Here is an 18,871-nt window from a genome sequence, read left to right as displayed (position 1 = left end):
AACTCGGCATACAGCAGTTGTGTCACTCTTTCATTGTATTCTTTGAACACATACAGAACTCCATATTGGCCAACCCTTCAATGGTAAACCTGTCCATACTGATGTGCATTGTTAACGAACAGTTAATAATGCCAGAGAAATAAACCTAATGCAGAATCCAGCAGATCTTGAAGGTGAAGAGTTGTCAAGAGGCAAATACCACACTGCTTATTCAATAAATGAAGTTTGATAGCATATAATATTAATATATGTTTCAATTCACAATTTATAAATTATAAGTTTTATAACTGTATGATAAGGAAAGCGTTCCTGAAGAAGTGAAATTTTTTAACATCAAGTGTAGATTTAATTGTCAGGAAGTCTTTTTCTGAAAGTGTTTGTATGGAAGTGAAACACGGATGATAAACAGTTTCGACAAGAAAATAATAGAAGCTTTCGAAATGTGGTGCTACAGAAGAATGCTGAAGATTAGATGGTTAGATAATGTAACTAATGTGGTGGTACTGAATAGAATTGGGGAAAAAAGAAATTTGTGGCACAATTTGACTAGAAGAAGGGATCAGTTGGTAGGACACATTCCGAGGCATCAAGGGATCACCAATTTAGTATTAGAGGGAAGCGTGGGAGGTAAAAATCATAGAGGGAGACAAAGAGATGTATATACTAAACAGATTCAGAAGGATCTAGGTTGCAGCAGTTACTCGGAGATGAAGAGGTTTGCGCAGGATAGAGTAGTATGGAGAGCTGCAGCCAACCAGTCTTCAGACTGAAGACCACAATGACAACATATAATTGTATATATGAATTTCTTTAAACTTATGAAATAGAAGTACTAAATGTAAATAAAAATCATAAAAACTTATGTTCAAGATTTCTGATGTCCAGCACTGTATATGATCCAATGTACAAATGATAAATCCACTGAAGCACCAAAGAAACTGCTATAGGCATACATATTCAAATACAGAGATATGTACACAGGCAGAATATGGCACTGTGGTCGGCAACACCTATATAAGACAACAAGTGTATGGTGCAGTTGTTAGATCAGTTACTGCTGCTACAATGGCAGGTTAAAAGATTTAAGTAACTGTGAACGTGATGTTATAGTCGGCACATGAGCGATGGGACACAGCTTCTCCAAGGTAGAAAGAAGTGGAGGTTTTCCCATACAACCATTTCACAAGTGTATCATGAATATCAGGAATCTGGTAAAACAGAAATCCCCAACATCGCCGTGGCCGGAAAAAGATCCTGCAAGGACAGGACCAATGATGACTGAAGAGAATCATTCAAGGTGACAGATGTGCAACCGTTCTGAAATTTCAATGCTGGGCCACCAACAAGCATCTCTGTGCAAACTATTCAATGAAACATCACCAATATGGGCTCACATACCCTTGATGACTGCATGACACAAAGCTTTATCCATCACCTAGGCCTGTCAACACCGACATTGGACTGTTGATAACTGGAAACATGTGCCTCATTGGGTGAGTCTTGTTTCAAACTTTACTGCGCGGATGGACATGTATGGGTATAGAGACAACCTCATGAATCCACAGACCCTGTATGTCAGCAGGGGACTGTTCAATGTCCTGGAGGCTATGTAATGGTGTGGGGCATGTGCAATTGGAGTGATATGGGACCCCTGATATGTCTAGATACAACTATGACAGGTGACATGTATGTAAGCATTTTGTCTGATCACCTGCATACATTCATGTCCATTGCGCTTTCTGATGGACTTGGACGATTCCAGCAAGAAAATGCAACACCCCACAAGTCCAGAATTGCTACAGAGTGGCTCCAGTAAGCCTCTTTTGAGTTTAAACTCTTCCTCTGGCCACCAAACTCCACAGACATGAAAATTATTGAGCATATCTGGGATGCCTTACAACATGCTGTTCAAAAGACAGCTCCACCCCATCATACTCTTACGGGTTTATGGACAGCCCTGGAGGATTCATGGTGTCAATTCCCTACAGCTCTACTTCAGACATTAGCTGAGTCCATGCCACATCATGCTGTGGCACTTCTGCATGCTTGCGAGGACCCTACATGATATTAGGCATGTGTACCCCAGTTTCTTCGGCTCTTCAATGCAATAGATAATAGAATAACATGAGTGAATGGAACAAGTTTATTTCCAAATAAGACAAATAGTGCAAAATATTAGTAGTAGCATAGATTTGCAAACATTTTTGATGTAAAGCAGATGGAAAAATTAAGGGGGTAAGAGTTCAAATGAAATGTAATTACTCTGTATTGAGCCACCAAAAATCATCGAAACCTGATATCAATATACGAAGAAGATATCCCTGCTGTTGGTGGATTATTATTATTACTTTTTGTTTAGTTAGTGGTAGGTTCTTGCTTAGAAAAACTGTACAAGTAGCAGCCTAAGTTTTTACAGTCAACAGCTCCATCTGTTAGCAGACAGCACACAAGGGATGTAATTGGGAGTTACACCACTAGACATGTACCTATAATCCAGTTTTCTTGATACACTGAGTATGTTTGTTATATTTTTGTTCAAACCACAGAATTTTATTTGTTTAATTGGTTAGTTTCAGCCCAGTGTGTTTTGTCATGAACTCCAGTAACAAACGGAATATCGATGAGCCAAGTATTTAGGCAGATAATGGATCCAAAAATGAATATTTACCATCAGATTCAGACCTATCCAGTGCTCCAGGAACAGCTGTTTACTTCTTTTATTTTTTTATTAATTACTCTTAACTACTTAAAGTTTTTTCAAGCTTTTATTGCATCAGAGTTTCGTACATTAAGTATAAATTAAGAACCAAAAGTGAGTAATATAGGTAGAAATTAAATGTGCACATAACTTAAAAATGGAGTCACACTACTAGTCCCATCAACAATTCAGTCTAGAGTGTAATGCAGGTTGCACATCTGGATGTCTATGAAGCCATAACAGTAACTAAAAGTAAACAAAAAAGTTAATAAAACCTTCAGGCCTATTGCCTATGCCTTTATGAAATCACAATGACCTCATGAATGTTAATGTAATTTTACAAGATTTGCCTATGGTAATTTCTTTATTTGAGAGGGTGAGAAATTCAAAGTGATGGCGATGAAGCCGAAGCGTTTGTAGAGGGCCAGCCGAAGAAATGTCAGAAAAGAAAAATAAATGAGTGCAGCTTGCTGAAGGAAAGAGAAAGGAAAAATTGTTGCTGGAAAAGAATTCAGTAATTCTGATTACTGAGGTAGAAAGAAGTGTTTTAATTGGATATCAGAGCAAGCACGAGAAAGTATTTTTGAGTGTTTTTGGAATATTGGAACCTATTCTGCTCAAAACGCATTGATATCTGACCTGGTAAAACAAAATGCAACACAACATTGTCAACTAATAACTAATGCCAAAGAGGGGAAGAAAATACTACTGATATATTTTATTCATCACCACTACTGTAAGAGCCTCAACCCACCAGTGTAGCCGAGAGCGCTAACACGCTGCTTCCTGGACTCAGGTAGACGCGCCGGCCCTGGATCGAATCCGCCCGGCGGATTAACGACGAGGGCCAGTGTGCTGACCAGCCTGGATGTGGTTTTTATGCGGTTTTCGACATCCTGCTAGGTGAATACTAGGCTGGTCCCCATGATATGCCTCAGTTACATGGCTCATAGACATCTGAACATGTTCACGCTATTCCGTGGATTACGTTAGACTCAGACAGTTGGGATACACTCCTACCTCCCTGGACGGAAGGCGGAGGGGGGGGGGGGTGGAGGGGGGGGGGGGTGGCAACAGGAAGGGCATCTGGTCATCCCTTAAAATTAGCATGCCACATCCGATTAACCAGCAGACCCCACAAGTCGGGATTGGTGCTTGGAAAAGAGAGAGACTGTGAAAGCCTTGTTTCCAGGGAGAATAACATTGACTTTGGCCCATTACCTAACTCAAATGAAAGCAGTGATAATGAGAAGGAAGTAATGTTATTTGAATGTATTTAACTTATCAATACAGTATGTGTTACTGTTCTGAATATTTTTCTTATCAATAAGATTTTCCTCCTGGTTACAACACAAGTGGTGTAAATACATTTAGGCACTTGTACACAGACAAAAACATAAGAAATTTAAAAGAAAATGTAAATTTAAATGAATTTATTGAAGACAGACTGCAGTAGACATCATGGGGCTGTGGAGTACTGTGGCTGTGGCAGGGGCAGAGCCTCTTCGTTGTTTATAGGCCCCCGGTTAATGCACAGTACAGTATACAAAATTAATATTGAATTCACCACATATAATTAATTTTTGGTACTTCTGATAAATTGAAACAAAAACCCTCTCCAGCTTGAGCATAAATTCTCTGAAGTCACAGTTTGGGGACCTATAAACAACAACAATTAGAAGTTTAGTTTCACTAAATTCCACTGCCCCTGCACAACATTGAAATACTTGTTCAGTGCAGTGCTGTGATATGTCTATGGACTTAAACACAATACTGTTTTTTACATATTTGGCCACTCCCTCACTCCACAAAGAACTCTTTGAAAAACTGTGCTACTGTGATGTTCCAAGAAAATTATCTGAGGAACATGTTAGTAGATGTTACCTTGTGTGGGTCACCATATTCTTTTTCTTCATCAGTATCCAGAATAGCTGATACACTGCCAAACATCTGCAGAATAAATGGCTTACGATTCATCAGGTAGAATTGCTTGACTGCATATTCAACTGTAGTGGTAACTAGTTTATTGATCTGGTGGTTGGCATACAGTTGCAACATGGTTGGCATTATAAGAAGATACCTAGAATAAAGTAAACAAATTTATAGCATCAAATAACGTATGAGACTTTCAGTAAATATCATATTGAAAGGCCCAGACACTTGGTGACATCGAATTGAAAGAAACAACACAAGAATGAAGAAGAAATATTGAATTTCATTTAAAAAGTACTTAAACAGTCTCACAAAACCCAATTTCTGCTTTTTAATTACAATATCTCAAAAGTTAAGAACAGAGGAACCAGGAAACCAGTGTTTCAAAAGCTCTCAGTTATGAATAACACTGACTTCTGCTGCAGAAAATGTACAAAATCAAGTTTTTGGTTTTATTGAAAACATTTCACACACACACACACACACACACACACACACACACACACAAACACACACACAATAAAAGATGGCTGGAAGAAATGTAATACATGAAAAGTGCAACAAGCAAACATTGAACTTATATGGATGTGAGTGGCTTGAAGAATTGTTAACTAACTGAACAATGATGAATTGTTCTTGGGAAAATAGCAATGTAATATGTTTGTTTTGGTATCATGTTTCAACATGTTTCTTAATTCTCTTGTGGGAAGGGACTGACACCTGTTGGATGCTATTATTTATTCATGTTTGTTGTTTATTTATGACTTTTATCTCCTAGAATAGCATTATGCAGGTCAATGCTGACAGCTCAGATGCGAGAGTCCTGGATGGTGAAGGTAAAGGTGGTGTGGGAGTGACTGTGCATTGAGTCCCAGGGATATTATGCCGCTCTGTCTATTGCTGTCATTTTAATCAAGGAACATAACTTCCTAATTTTTGACATTACATTGTCCCTCTCTGAAATGAGATGGAATTTACTGTTAACAAGATTTCATCCAGTCTTATTTGTATTGCTTCCTTGATATACAATTCTAGAAACACCTAGCAATACAAAACCATTGTGTCTTTGATATTGAACATGTATCCTTTGATGATGATGCCCTCCTTTATAGCCAACTTGTCAGAGCAGCCAAGATGAATATTCCTTGCATGTTCTACACTTTTCTGAGAGCTGCTGTGTTGCTTCTGACTGATGTTTAGGCAGCTGCACTCACACCTGATACAGTACTTTCCAGGTGTTCTTAGACCATCAGACCACAAATGGGATTGGTCAGATGGAAACACATTTATTTATTGCATCAGGAGAGCTCTGCAAACAAAAAGGGAATGAAGAGCAGGGCAGAAAGTTTCATTGGCTACCTGAGGCACGTTTACACAAAGCTGACACGCTTTGACAAGAGGACCATCATCAACCTGATGGAAAAGATCTGGATGAGCCAACTGCGTCTTCATTCACCAAGGAACTCAACTTTGCACTGGTTCTGAAATGCTGCTGAAATAGGAAATCATCAGTGGTATTAAACAAGAAATCCAGGTTGCCTCTTCAACAACAAAAGAAGAAGTTGGAAGGAAGACCTGCCATGCACTCAAGCAAGCCACAGAAACAAAAATCAACATCTCCTAGAAGAACAAAGAACATTACATGACCCGGACAATGAAAAAGACTTGATTTTCTTAATAGTAGACAATGGCAATGCTACTATATTGCCAACAACAGAATACTGGTGGAAGACCATAATGTTACTACAATATATGGCATGCAATGAAGAGATGAAGGAACCTGCACCAGGAATAATGCCAGGGGCAAGGAAACCACATCACTCTTCAAAAATATGGGCTTAGATGAGAAGAACATTGAAACACAGTACCCCAGAGCATCTCTACAGTCTCACAAAAATAGAAAAGGAAGTGTCATTACAACTGATGATGAATACTTTTGATTTTGCAGCCTATGGTACGGCAAAGGGTCTAGCAAAACTGCTAAAGCCACCGGTGGGACATTATTTCCAATATGTCAAGGACTCTGCAGTGTGTGTCAGTGGCCTGAAATACAGTAAGCACCTAAACAATGGTGATCTGCTGGTGAGCTTTGATATCACATTAGTCTTCATGTAAGTCGCACTAGAGGACTTCCGACAACTTTTGGAGAAATACTATGATGAAGCCACAACAGAACTGTTTCAAGAAGTTCACCACCACTTACTTTCAATGGGGTGAGAAGTTCTACAGACAGGAAGATGGACTCTCCCCTGGTTTCAGTAATCACCAATTTGTATATGAACCAATTGGTGGAAACAGGACTTGGAAATGCTTGGATCAAGCTAATGTCCTTCTACAAATAAGTAGATGGCACTTTTGATGTGTTGCTGCGTGGGGCAAAAGCTTATTGGAGATCTTGTGACACCTCAACAGTATACACTTTTCACAAAGCTCATCATGAGAGTAGAATAAAAGAGCTGCCTACCTTTCTTGGACATTTTAATGAATGAGAAACTGGATAGAATGCTCAGACACCCTGTGTGCCCCACAAAGACATACACAGGCCTCCAACTACGGTAAAGTTTGGGAGTTCCCAGCATTCAGTGCAGTGCTTCTCACAACTTCCTGCACTAGTGCTCAGAACCTAACCAGTTTGTGGCAAAGAGAACTTGACCTCTGATTTACATTCCTGACTTGAAACATCCTTAGTAACAACTACTCAGAGAGGTAAATAAAATGTGTTCGAAGAGCAGATGACTGTGAAAAAAGGGCCTGGTGTTGCTACTGCACACTGAAATTTTGAGGTTTGAATCTGCCAAGGTCCTTGACAAACATAATAAGAAGAGATATTCCCACTCTGTATGTATAATGAACAACTTGCTGGGGTCCATAAAACATATCTCACAGCTAGGAACACCAGGTATGCACAGCATAATGTGTGAGTGCAGTGCCAATACATTGGCCAAATATGAAGCTGAACCTCACATAGATCTGTAGGACACACAGGAAACACTAGCCTCAGTTAAACAAACATGTGGAGTATAGCAGGGTCCAGCAGTATAAAGACATACATGTTCAATTTCAAAGACACGCAGGTGCTATGTCACACTAGGTATTTCGTGGATTCTACAATCAAGAAAGCAACAGAAATAAGACTGTATGAAAATGTAGTCAACAGAGACAGCAGCTCCATACTTTCTCTGCTTGGAAAAATGCAACAGCACAAATTTAAAAAAGTGTTCGCTAAATTAGTGTCACAAACGGTCAGAATGGACTGGCGGTCCTGGAACTCAGTGAACCACCACCACCACATTTTCCCCCACAGCATGGGACTCTTCCTTTAAATTCTTGCAATTGGTCTGCCTGGTGAAACTTCAAGAGATGAAACACATGACCATAAATAATAGCATCTGGAATTTCTGGAATATGTGATCAAAAAATAATACATAAGAAATTTGCTTAAATGTCACTCTCAAACAAGCATATTATTCATCTTATTTCATGAGTACATGTATTAGTGCAATTTGCTGACAAAACCTGCATTTGTATAATAGAACACTGTATGTAATACTTGTTTCCATGTGCTCAACAGAAGGTAAAGTAATATTGCTTGTGTCCCTAGGAAGTGTAATAGCATTACTAATATTGTCGCATAGACTCATGGAATAAGGTATCAGTTATGATAGAAGGGCTCCTGATAAACGCTAACACTTCCCAATGAAAACATGTTTCTCAAGGACATACAAAAGCACAGCCGGAGCTGAATAGTATTAGGAGTTAGCTATTAACTACATATAAAGAGTTTGTTCTATTAAATTACAACATTCAAAAAATATGCAAGTCCAAGAACCCACAGAAACTAATAACCTTAAATGATCAATAAATATGTAACACAGAATTCAATCTGGTGAGCTACATGTCACCAACCAGTGGTTATAAACATTGCTGTTTTAACAACTTAAACATGGTGTGTTGCTCTGCTGCGTTGTATGCAAATGTACGGTAATGATTGGCAGTATCACATCTGCTGTATCTACATTCTTTATTGACAACCGCTATGTATACAAAATTATGTCGGCTGACAATTGCATGCTAAATAATGAAAAAGCTAGAGAAACATTAACACAACTATTAACTGTCCAAAGACACAGTCCTATCACTGCCAACTGAACGCACACTGGCATGGAGCTGGTCTGACTCAGGGACATTTGCATACACCAGAGAAAATGCAAGTAGATAAGGCCACCCTGGCAGTGGCCCGATGTGTTTGTATTTGCTGGCTGGAACGCTGGCTGTGGGTGACAGTGGTGTGCTATCTTCAGCCGGCCACCACAGGCACCGGATACGAATGCATTGGCGATGGATTGCGTAGGTGTGCCACCACAATATCCCTATCTCTCTGTTGACATTGCTGTACATGGAAAGCACATCTGGTAAAATCTGAATAAAATCTTCTGTGATGCCATTTTCTGTGGGTTGCAGGTTGTTGTCATGCTTTGGAACATATGCAGTTGACTGATATACTTTTCCATAAACAGAGAGCATTACATATGGAACTCCATGCTTCGAAGTTGTGTCTTCTGCAACAGACATGCTGATTTACAGAGCTTCACCAATTGGCACAGCCTTGGTGACAATATAGTGGATGAGATAATTAGGGAACACCCCCATCCATTTATTCACATTTTCTGACTTTGTAAACAACTGCAAAATGTCAATTTCAATACGCTGAAATGGAGTAACTGCAGGAGGAATTTATAGCAGATGTCCTGGAGATAAGTGGGCCATATGCTTCCACTGCTCACATTCCCTACAGTGGCTTACATAACGTTTGCTGGACCAGTAGAGAACTAACCAATCATATCTGTCTTTGATTCTATTAAGCATCTTTGTAAATTCCAGATGTTCTATAGTATTGGAGCTTCATGAAAATACATGGAAGCTGACTGTAAATGAGCTGGGATGACAAGCAACCATTTCCATTCAACTGAGTAGTAAATCCTTTTATACAAAGTTCTACCTGTTTTTCTCAGTTCTCATTTGACTGCTTCTATCTCCTCTGGGGCATCTATCACATTTATCAATGCTGGATCTTATCTGTGATCATCAGAAACATTGATTAGTGCAGTGATGACCAGGATGTTATCACCACTGTAATGTTATTCCAGCAGATTCTGCAAATGGCAGTCTGTATCCTTATGTTTGAATCAATATTAGTAGACTACAATGAGATAGCACTGGGGGATCAGTAAGGCTGTAATGATATTCCAATGGATTCTATGAAATGCAGTCAGTCTACTTGTGTTTTCATCTACTTTTATATGAGGTCTGTTCAAAAAATTCTGGAACACTCATAATTTCATGCCAATGAGGTGTTGAAGCGAAATCACGTGAAACTAAAGAAAACCTTTACAGAGACACACCAAATGAAGCAGGAAGCCTATGGTGAAGAGAGCTTAAGCCATACTTTGTGTTATGAATGGTTCAAACGGTTTAAAAATGGCCAGACAGAACTTAAAGATGACCCTCACTCAGGACACCCTTCGACAACTTCTGACAATGTTCACATCAGAAACATCAACAAAATTGTGCATGCTGATCAAAGATTGACTGACCAAGAGATTGCAGCAGAACATAAGATTTCAGTAGGATCATGTCATGAAATACTGACACAGCATCTTGGAATGCATCATGTTGCTGCCAATTTTGTCCAGTGGCTCATGTGTCAAGACCAGAAAGACCTTCCCCTCGCAATGTGTTAAGAGCTTTTGGGTCAAGCAAATAAGAACAAGATGTTCCTTAACAGAATCATAACTGGTGATGAGATGTGGGTCTACAGTTATTTAGTTGAGATCAAGGTTCAATCTTCACAATGGGTCGGGAAAGGTTTTATAAGACCAAAGAAAGCTCATCAGATCAGGTCAAATGACCAAGCCACACCGAGTAAGGTGGCACAGTGGTTAGCACACAGGGCTCGCATTTGGAAAGGTGACAGTTCAAACCCGCACCCGGCCATCCTCTTTTAGGTTTTCCATGATTTCCCTAAATCATTTTGGGCAAAATCCACGATGGTTCCTTTGAAAGGTCACAGCCGACTTTCTTCCCCCCCCGATGGAACCAATGACCTTGTTGTTTGGCCCCCCCTCCCCAAAACCAAATCAACCAACCAACCAACTAAAGCCATGATGACACCTCTCTTTGACTTTCATGGATTAGTTTATCATCAATTCATGCCACAGAAACAAGCTGTTAAATGATGACTATCAGGACATGCTGCAACACCTGCAAGAAAATGTATGAAGGAAATTTCCTGAAGTGCGGTGAGACTATTCAAGGCTCTTGCATCATAATACCGCACCTGCACATTCATCCCTGTTGGTGCACAACTATTGCACAAAAAACGAAATCATGTGCGGCCTCATCTTCCATACTCTCCACACATGGCCCCTGCAGACTTTTTTTATTTTCAAAGTTGAAGAACCTGTTGGAAGGACGAAGATTTGTAATTATGGACCAGATAAAAGAAAATTCACAGATGGTGCTTCAGGAAAACTACCAAGAGGCATACCAAGTCTGCTTCCAGAAGTGGAAACGTTAATGGGAATGGTGTATCAACTGTGGAGGAGAATATTTTGAAAGAGACCATGCACAGTAAGTAAAAGGCAAGCATAAGAAAATTTTGTTGAGGAAGTTCCAGAAATTTTTAAATAAATCTCCTATACTGCTGTGACACTGTACTCCTGAAACTTCAGCATGTATCTTGCTACTCATCATTATGGAGCTTTCAGTCTAGTCAGCCATTGTAAAGAAAAGGTGGTCAGCCACAACAATGAATATTGTACCATAACATACTGACTGTCCAAACAACTGCAAGGTGTCCTTTCTCTGTCATGCCGTAATACTTCCTGGAAGTATAAGCCATTGCACTTTAAATGGTCTCCTGGATTTGCAACAGATGTGCACCTATACTGTAACTAACAGTAGATTGTAGTTCTTTCTCAGCACAAAAAAATTAAAAAAAAAAAAAAAAAAAAAAGCCAGAACTCATGAAGATGTAAGTGCATCCTTAAATATTGAAAGATATTTCTAGCCTCATCTGCCAGTAACCATCGTGAATGTCCAGAGTGAGGAAATACATCTCGTTGTTCAGACAGCCCAATGTGTTACAAACTCATGGCAGTGGGCATACATCTGCCTCGATAATGGTGTTCAACCACCAATAATAGATGCAAAAATGCCATGAGCCATGTTTCTCCTTCCTCCCAATGGGGAAGAGTAAGGACTTCCTATGGCTGAATGATGTCATCTTGCAGCATCCTCCCCACTTCCTGCAAACTGAATTATGCATCATTCAGCTAGGGACACCCTGTATGAGCACTAACTCTTCAGTGTACGACTCCAATGCTGATAAGATGTTTCACACTGGGTCATCTGTCCTTCCTTGTCTCCACTCCAGATGGCAATAAGTGACATAGAATGGCAACACTCACTGATGTTGCTCAGTGCTATAACATGACAGACAATACGCAACACATCTGAATATAATCAGGGTGTATACATGGACAAGGAAAAAAAAATTCCGGATTTTTCCTGAATTTCCCGGTTGAAAATAAACGTTCTCCCGGGTGAAAATACACTTTTTCCATGTTAAGTGACAGTATACTTTTCCTCGGCATTGTAAAACTTATCACTCCTTTGGCAGTTTATGGTTTTATAAACCGACATAGAATTTCCTGGCACTTTAGAAAATGAAACCCAGGGAAAAAAACACGTTTTGGAAAGATCTTTGATGTGCAGCAACATCTACACTGCATATTTTCATGTTACGAAGGTATAAATTTGAATTCCACCAAACACTGCATGTTACTTTCCGAAGCATTGAAATCGAGATTGCGACGTGCTTTTGTAAGCCAGTCGCAGCTCATATCATATTATCTTGCCAGCTGATGACAGCATAGGACACGTGACGTAATCAACAAATAGCAAGATCAAGATTGCGACGTGCTTTTGTAAGCCAGTCGCAGCTCATATCATGTGATCTTGCCAGCTGATGACAGCATAGGACACGTGACGTAATCAACAAATAGCAAGATCACTCTTAAGTAGCGTGAACGCACAAATAAGAAAAGTTAATGGTTTAAATTAATATACATCCAGTTGCTACAAGAAAAGCAAAGCTTTCACATATAATATTGGTCTCGAAGATTAATAAGCTGCAAGAGAAGCTAAGCTTCCACATATAATGTTGATCTTTTTTTCGTGTGTTACACTTTAAGATACATCACATAAATATGCCAGTAAAATTTTTAATAATGACATAAATGTCTGATCTTCTGGGTTCGAAATTCTTCTAGATGGTCGTCCCCAAAGAGTTGATTTTTAAATGAGAGTCAAACACTCTGTGATTTAAGAAATTCGTTGTACATTCTCGCACATAGTTCATCTTGCATAAAAGGAAATTTGCTTTGAAAGTAATGCTTTTCAAACCACCATTCGCAATATTTTCCCATGTCCTGTTAGAAATAGGTTTGTTTCAGCAGTTGCCAGAGTGCACCAGATAACAGACGTCACAGTGCTAGCGCAGCTACAATGACGCAGAAAGCTGGTATGTTTGTACATGTAAAACATTAAAAGATGTTGCATTAAAATGAATCTAATGTAAACAGCTGTCATGTCACTCACATCAGAGGCAATTTATTGTCAAGAAGCACTGCATAGTCTCCGTAAATCATTTGACACAGTTTGCCGTTGGCAGACACTTGTATGAGCACTGTGTTTTGTTGTTGTATATTACGCACTTCCATTGCAACTTGAGTTATTTTCGTTTTTTTTTTTACTCTCATTCATGTTTTGTTGCTGCAGTATTATTCTGCAGAATCGGGATACAGTAATATGCTTTGTTAGAGTATTGGTTCTTACCAGTCAAAATCACAAAAAATTAACTGAAAACTAAAACAATGAAAAATTCCTAGAATTCTAAAAAATTCCCAGGTTTTTCCCGGTTTTCTCCCGGATGAAAAAATTTCCGGGTTATTCCCGGATCTCCCAGTTGTCCCAGGTCATATACACCCTGATAATGTAACTGGGCAGATAAAAAAATCTACTCACCAAGTGACAACAGGAGAAAATGCATATAACAAGAGGTTTTGTGTGAGTTCCTTCTTCCAGCAGAAGGACTGAAGGGGAAGAAAGAGAGGTGAAGGAAAAGGACTGAAGGGGAAGGAAGAGTGGTGAAGGAAAAGGACTGGAGAGGCTCGGGAAAAGTGGTAGAGTTTGGAAAGTCTACATCTACATCTACATTTATACTCTACAAGCCACCCAACAGTGTGTGGCGGAGGGCACTTTACGTGCCACTGTCATTACCTCCCTTTCCTGTTCCAGTCGCGTATGGTTCGCGGGAAGAACCACTGTCGGAAAGCCTCCGTGCACGCTCAAATCGCTCTAATTTTACATTCATGATCTCCTCGGTAGGTATAAGTAGGGGGAAGCAATATATTCGATACCACATCCAGAAACGCACCCTCTTGAAACCCGGACAGCAAGCTACACTGCGATGCAGAGCGCCTCTCTTGCAGAGTTTGCCACTTGAGTTTGCTAAACATCTCCGTAACACTATCACTCTTACCAAATAACCCTGTGAAGAAACGCGCCGCTCTTCTTTGGATCTTCTCTATCTTCTCTGTCAATCCGACCTGGGTCAGCCAGGGACCCAGGTCAGGGGAGACTTACCATCCAGAACAAAATGGCACAGCTGACCGACAAAGTGGGCTATTGTGTGGTAATTAATTTTCTTAATTTAAACAGAGCATGCGAATGCAATGCCCCGTCACAACACACCCTAATTAGTTGGCACCGATGCTTCCAGAGTGCTCAAACAATACTGAATGACAAAAAAGGCAGTGGAAGAGTATCTCATTGTGAAAAATCAGGAACTGCAAGAGAAGTAAAGGCCCTGGTGCAAAAAGACCAGTGTATCACAATCAAGTTGACAGTGTAAAAAGTGAAAACCAGAAATTTATCAGTTATCAATATCTTGCATGACATTTTGAACATAACAAAATTTGTCACCCACAGGGTTCCACGAATACTCACAATCCTTTCAAAGAGCTTGTTGATCCAAGACAGCAGTGAAGTTGTTGCAGATGTGTCACACCAATCCAGATTATTTGTTCAGTGGCCTAATCGCCATGGATCAGTGCTGCAGGTATCGCTATGACTCTGAGACAAAGGAGCAAAGGAAGCATTGGAAACATGTGGATTCACCATGTAATCTACCCCCTCCTTCCTAGTTGTAGCTACTGTCCACAATGTGCAAAGTCTTTTCTGAATATTTCATGGGAGTAAGGTTACAATAAACTTTTTAGTTTACATATCTTTTCTTGTAGAGTTGGCTCCAGTTGACCTTGCCTAGCGGCCCGAGTCTTGAAGCTGAAATTCTCACAATTTAGGTCCCCATGGTTGAATTGATCTAAATAATTTTGAAGATTGTTATCGCAGAATTTTTGTTTTTATGTTAATTTACAGGGTTATTACAAACGATTGAAGTGATTTCACAGCTCTACAATAACTTTATTATTTGAGATATTTTCGCAATGTTTTGCACACACAGACAAAAACTCAAAAAGTTTTTTTAGGCATTCACAAATATTCGATATGTGCGCCTTTAGTGATTCGGCAGACATCAAGCCGATAATCAAGCTCCTCCCACACTCGGCGCAGCATGCCTCCATCAATGAGTTCGAAAGCATCGTTGATGTGAGCTCGCAGTTCTGGCACGTTTCTTGGTAGAGGAGGTTTAAACACTGAATCTTTCACATAACCCCACAGAAAGAAATCGCATGGGGTTAAGTCAGGAGAGCGTGGAGGCCATGACATGAATTGCTGATCATGATCTCCACCACGACTGAACCATCGGTTTTCCAATCTCCTGTTTAAGAAATGCCGAACATCATGATGGAAGTGCGGTGGAGCACCGTCCTGTTGAAAGATGAAGTCGGCGCTGTCGGTCTCCAGTTGTGGCATGAGCCAATTTTCCAGCATGTCCAGATACACGTGTCCTGTAACGTTTTTTTCGCAGAAGAAAAAGGGGCCGTAAACTTTAAACCGTGAGATTGCACAAAACACGTTAACTTTTGGTGAATTGCGAATTTGCTGCACGAATGCATGAGGATTCTCTACCGCCCAGATTCACACACTGTGTCTGTTCACTTCACCATTAAGAAAAAATGTTGCTTCATCACTGAAAACAAGCTTCGCACTGAACGCGTCCTCTTCCATGAGCTGTTGCAACTGCGCCGAAAATTCAAAGCGTTTGCCTTTGTCATCGGGTGTCAGGGCTTGTAGCAATTGTAAATGGTAAGGCTTCTGCTTTAGCCTTTTCCGTAAGATTTTCCAAACCGTCGGCTGTGGTACGTTTAGCTCCCTGCTTGCTTTATTCGTCAACTTCCGTGGGCTACGCGTGAAACTTGACCGCACGCGTTCAACCGTTTCTTCGCTCACTGCAGGCCGACCCGTTGATTTCCCCTTACAGAGGCATCCAGAAGCTTTAATCTGCGCATACCATCGCCGAATGGAGTTAGCAGTTGGTGGATCTTTGTTGAACTTCGTCCTGAAGTGTCGTTGCACTGTTATGACTGACTGATGTGAGTGCATTTCAAGCACGACATACGCTTTCTCGGCTCCTGTCGCCATTTTGTCACACTGCGCTCTCGAGTGCTCTGATGGCAGAAACCTGAAGTGCGGCTTCAGCCGAACAAAACTTTATGAGTTTTTCTATGTATCTGTACTGTGTCGTGACCATATGTCAATGAATGGAGCTACAGTGAATTTATGAAATCGCTTCAATCATTTGTAATAGCCCTGTATTTTGTCACATTTTAGTATATCATGCAGGCTTTAGAATTTCCACATTAACAAAGCTGAAATAACATTGTTTGTTCAAAATACAAAAATACATATGATCACATCAGAGGCATGCTTACTACTGCCTCACTCTGTGGTAATAACAATATTCCAAAGGGTTTACAATTTTCTTGACAAAATAATTTCTATTAGTTTCCATTATTATTTCATAAATGAGCCCAGAAAGAAACATAATAAAGAGTACTAGAGTGTGTGATTAATAATAGAAATCATATGTGTCTCAAATAATTTGTAATTTCAAAAAAACACTTTTTAACTGTTCATTCAGAGTTTCTATTTATCAAATATAATACCCAAAATACTAATTCCTATTAATAAATTTTAGCTTGAAATACAACATATTGTGTATAAAATTATATGAAATTTTTCAGAAAAACAGCTGAGATAATACTGACCTGTCCAAAATTCGAAAAATATTACTGGTATCAACTAACACTGTTGAGGAAAAGTAATGCTAGAGGAGGATGTCCCATTACAATAGCCCTCTCACATAATATGGGAACTATGTGTTTACAATATTTTGTGACCTTCTATAAGGTTTGCCAAATGGTGTACAAGATGATGCTAGAGGAGGATGTCCCATTACAATAGCCCTCTCACATAATATGGGAACTATGTGTTTACAATATTTTGTGACCTTCTATAAGGTTTGCCAATGGTGTACAAAATGACGCAAAAAGACAGAATACAGATGTATAGAAGTATCTGATACATAATACATTACAGAAAACGTAACAAAAATATCTACTATACATGTCATAAGCTATACATATATGAGGACATGGCATTCAAATTTTCAGACCAGTGGAACATTCTCTGACAAGACAAATTATACAAAATCACTAAATTATAGAAATATGTGCACACGCAATGTACATTACTAGTATTACAAATTGCAAGTTTACACATACCCTGCCAACTTTCAAAAACAGAAATCCAGAATATCCCAAATTGCAAAACCATAACACGAGCATGCATTGCAAGGTGTTCAAACATAGTGAGAAAAGACTACTACTACTGCAAACAATATTGACACACATATAATGTAGGCTACATTTTACGATCACTATTCTTGAACTCTGAAGTTAGGTATGTGTGTGAATCTGTGCCCATTTCTTTCAAAATATGTGAAGTATTTGTATGACTGCAACCGTATCTTTTTGCGATTCCTGAACCTGAGAACATTTTCTTAAAAAGGGCAGAAGCATGACAAGCAACAGCTAATGGAATATTATGTTCAATTACAAATGTAGTGAACAAACATGCTGCTCTTATTGCATCAAAGTCATCTAAAGGAGTGGTAAAAAATGAATTATATTTTCTACTGCTATTCATCATTCACGTATTGGAGATGTGTTTGTTTAATGGATTTAATATGATTTATTAACTCAGTTCTTCCTCTATAAGAAATGTTTATACCATAAAAAAATTTCAAATGTGTGTGAATTTCTAAAGTACCAAACTGCTGAGGTCATTGGTCCCTAGACTTACACACTACTTAACCTAACCCATGCCCAAGGCGGCGGACTCAAACCTCCGGTGGGAGGGGCTGTACAGTCTGTGACGTGTCGCCTCAAAACGTGCAGCCACTCCGCACGGCATCTATATCCCACAATCACATGGTACAGAATGCATATGTTTCACCTATCTGTGATCATATAATACATGGAAATTCAGCAGAATATGCATCCCTGAAGACTGATGATATTGTTTCTCAGTTGATTGCATCATGAAAACTCTAAATTGCACAAAAATTTGTCACACAATTGCACGAATACTGGAACCACAGCAAACACCACATAATACCAAGCGTAAACAAAGCTTTCCTGCAAACATGCAGTCAGAGCACAAAGTGTATGCATCTATAATCTGAGAGATGTGATTATCGATGGAACGTTCAATCAACTTTTGCTGGCGGTGTTTCAAACGCACACAGTTAATGACAAAAGCCCAGCGATATTCTGCGAGAAGAGATTATCGATAATATTATTGGTTGACTTTCAGTCAAATTTCAAACATTTGCATCGCAGAATAGCAGCTGTTATCGAAAGTCAAAATAGAAATGCGATATGAATGCACAGGGCGGGAACAAGCTTGGGAGTCAAAAATCTGGGAAAAAATGATGTTCATCTGGAAAACTGGAAGACTACCCCAAAATCCGGAAATCTTCCAGGAAAACCGGAAAACTTGAAAGATATGTTTACACCCATAAAGTTGCACTTTCAAGATCATCGAAAAAGAGGGGAAAAAAGTCCAGAGCCTAAGCGTACGATGAGTGAGCCAACTTGAAAAACTCACAATGACGGGTACAAACCAGAAGAATATACCGATTCACGAGTA

General features: G+C 39.5%; 1 protein-coding gene across 1 annotated transcript in view; it reads right to left on the bottom strand.

The window, feature by feature from the left end:
- The window catches only part of LOC124619340 (protein unc-80 homolog), a 905,779-nt gene that overhangs the window by 270,397 nt on the left and 616,511 nt on the right, over positions 1-18,871 (bottom strand). Inside the window, exon 46 of the mRNA XM_047145658.1 lies at positions 4,583-4,778. Within this exon, the coding sequence (XP_047001614.1) occupies positions 4,583-4,778 (196 nt within the window). The remainder of the gene's footprint in view (positions 1-4,582; positions 4,779-18,871) is intronic.

This window comes from Schistocerca americana, chromosome 6, assembly GCF_021461395.2.
Source record: "Schistocerca americana isolate TAMUIC-IGC-003095 chromosome 6, iqSchAmer2.1, whole genome shotgun sequence".
Lineage (NCBI taxonomy): Eukaryota > Metazoa > Arthropoda > Insecta > Orthoptera > Acrididae > Schistocerca > Schistocerca americana.
Note: the sequence above shows the minus strand (reverse complement) of the source record. Positions and strands in the feature narration are given on the sequence as shown.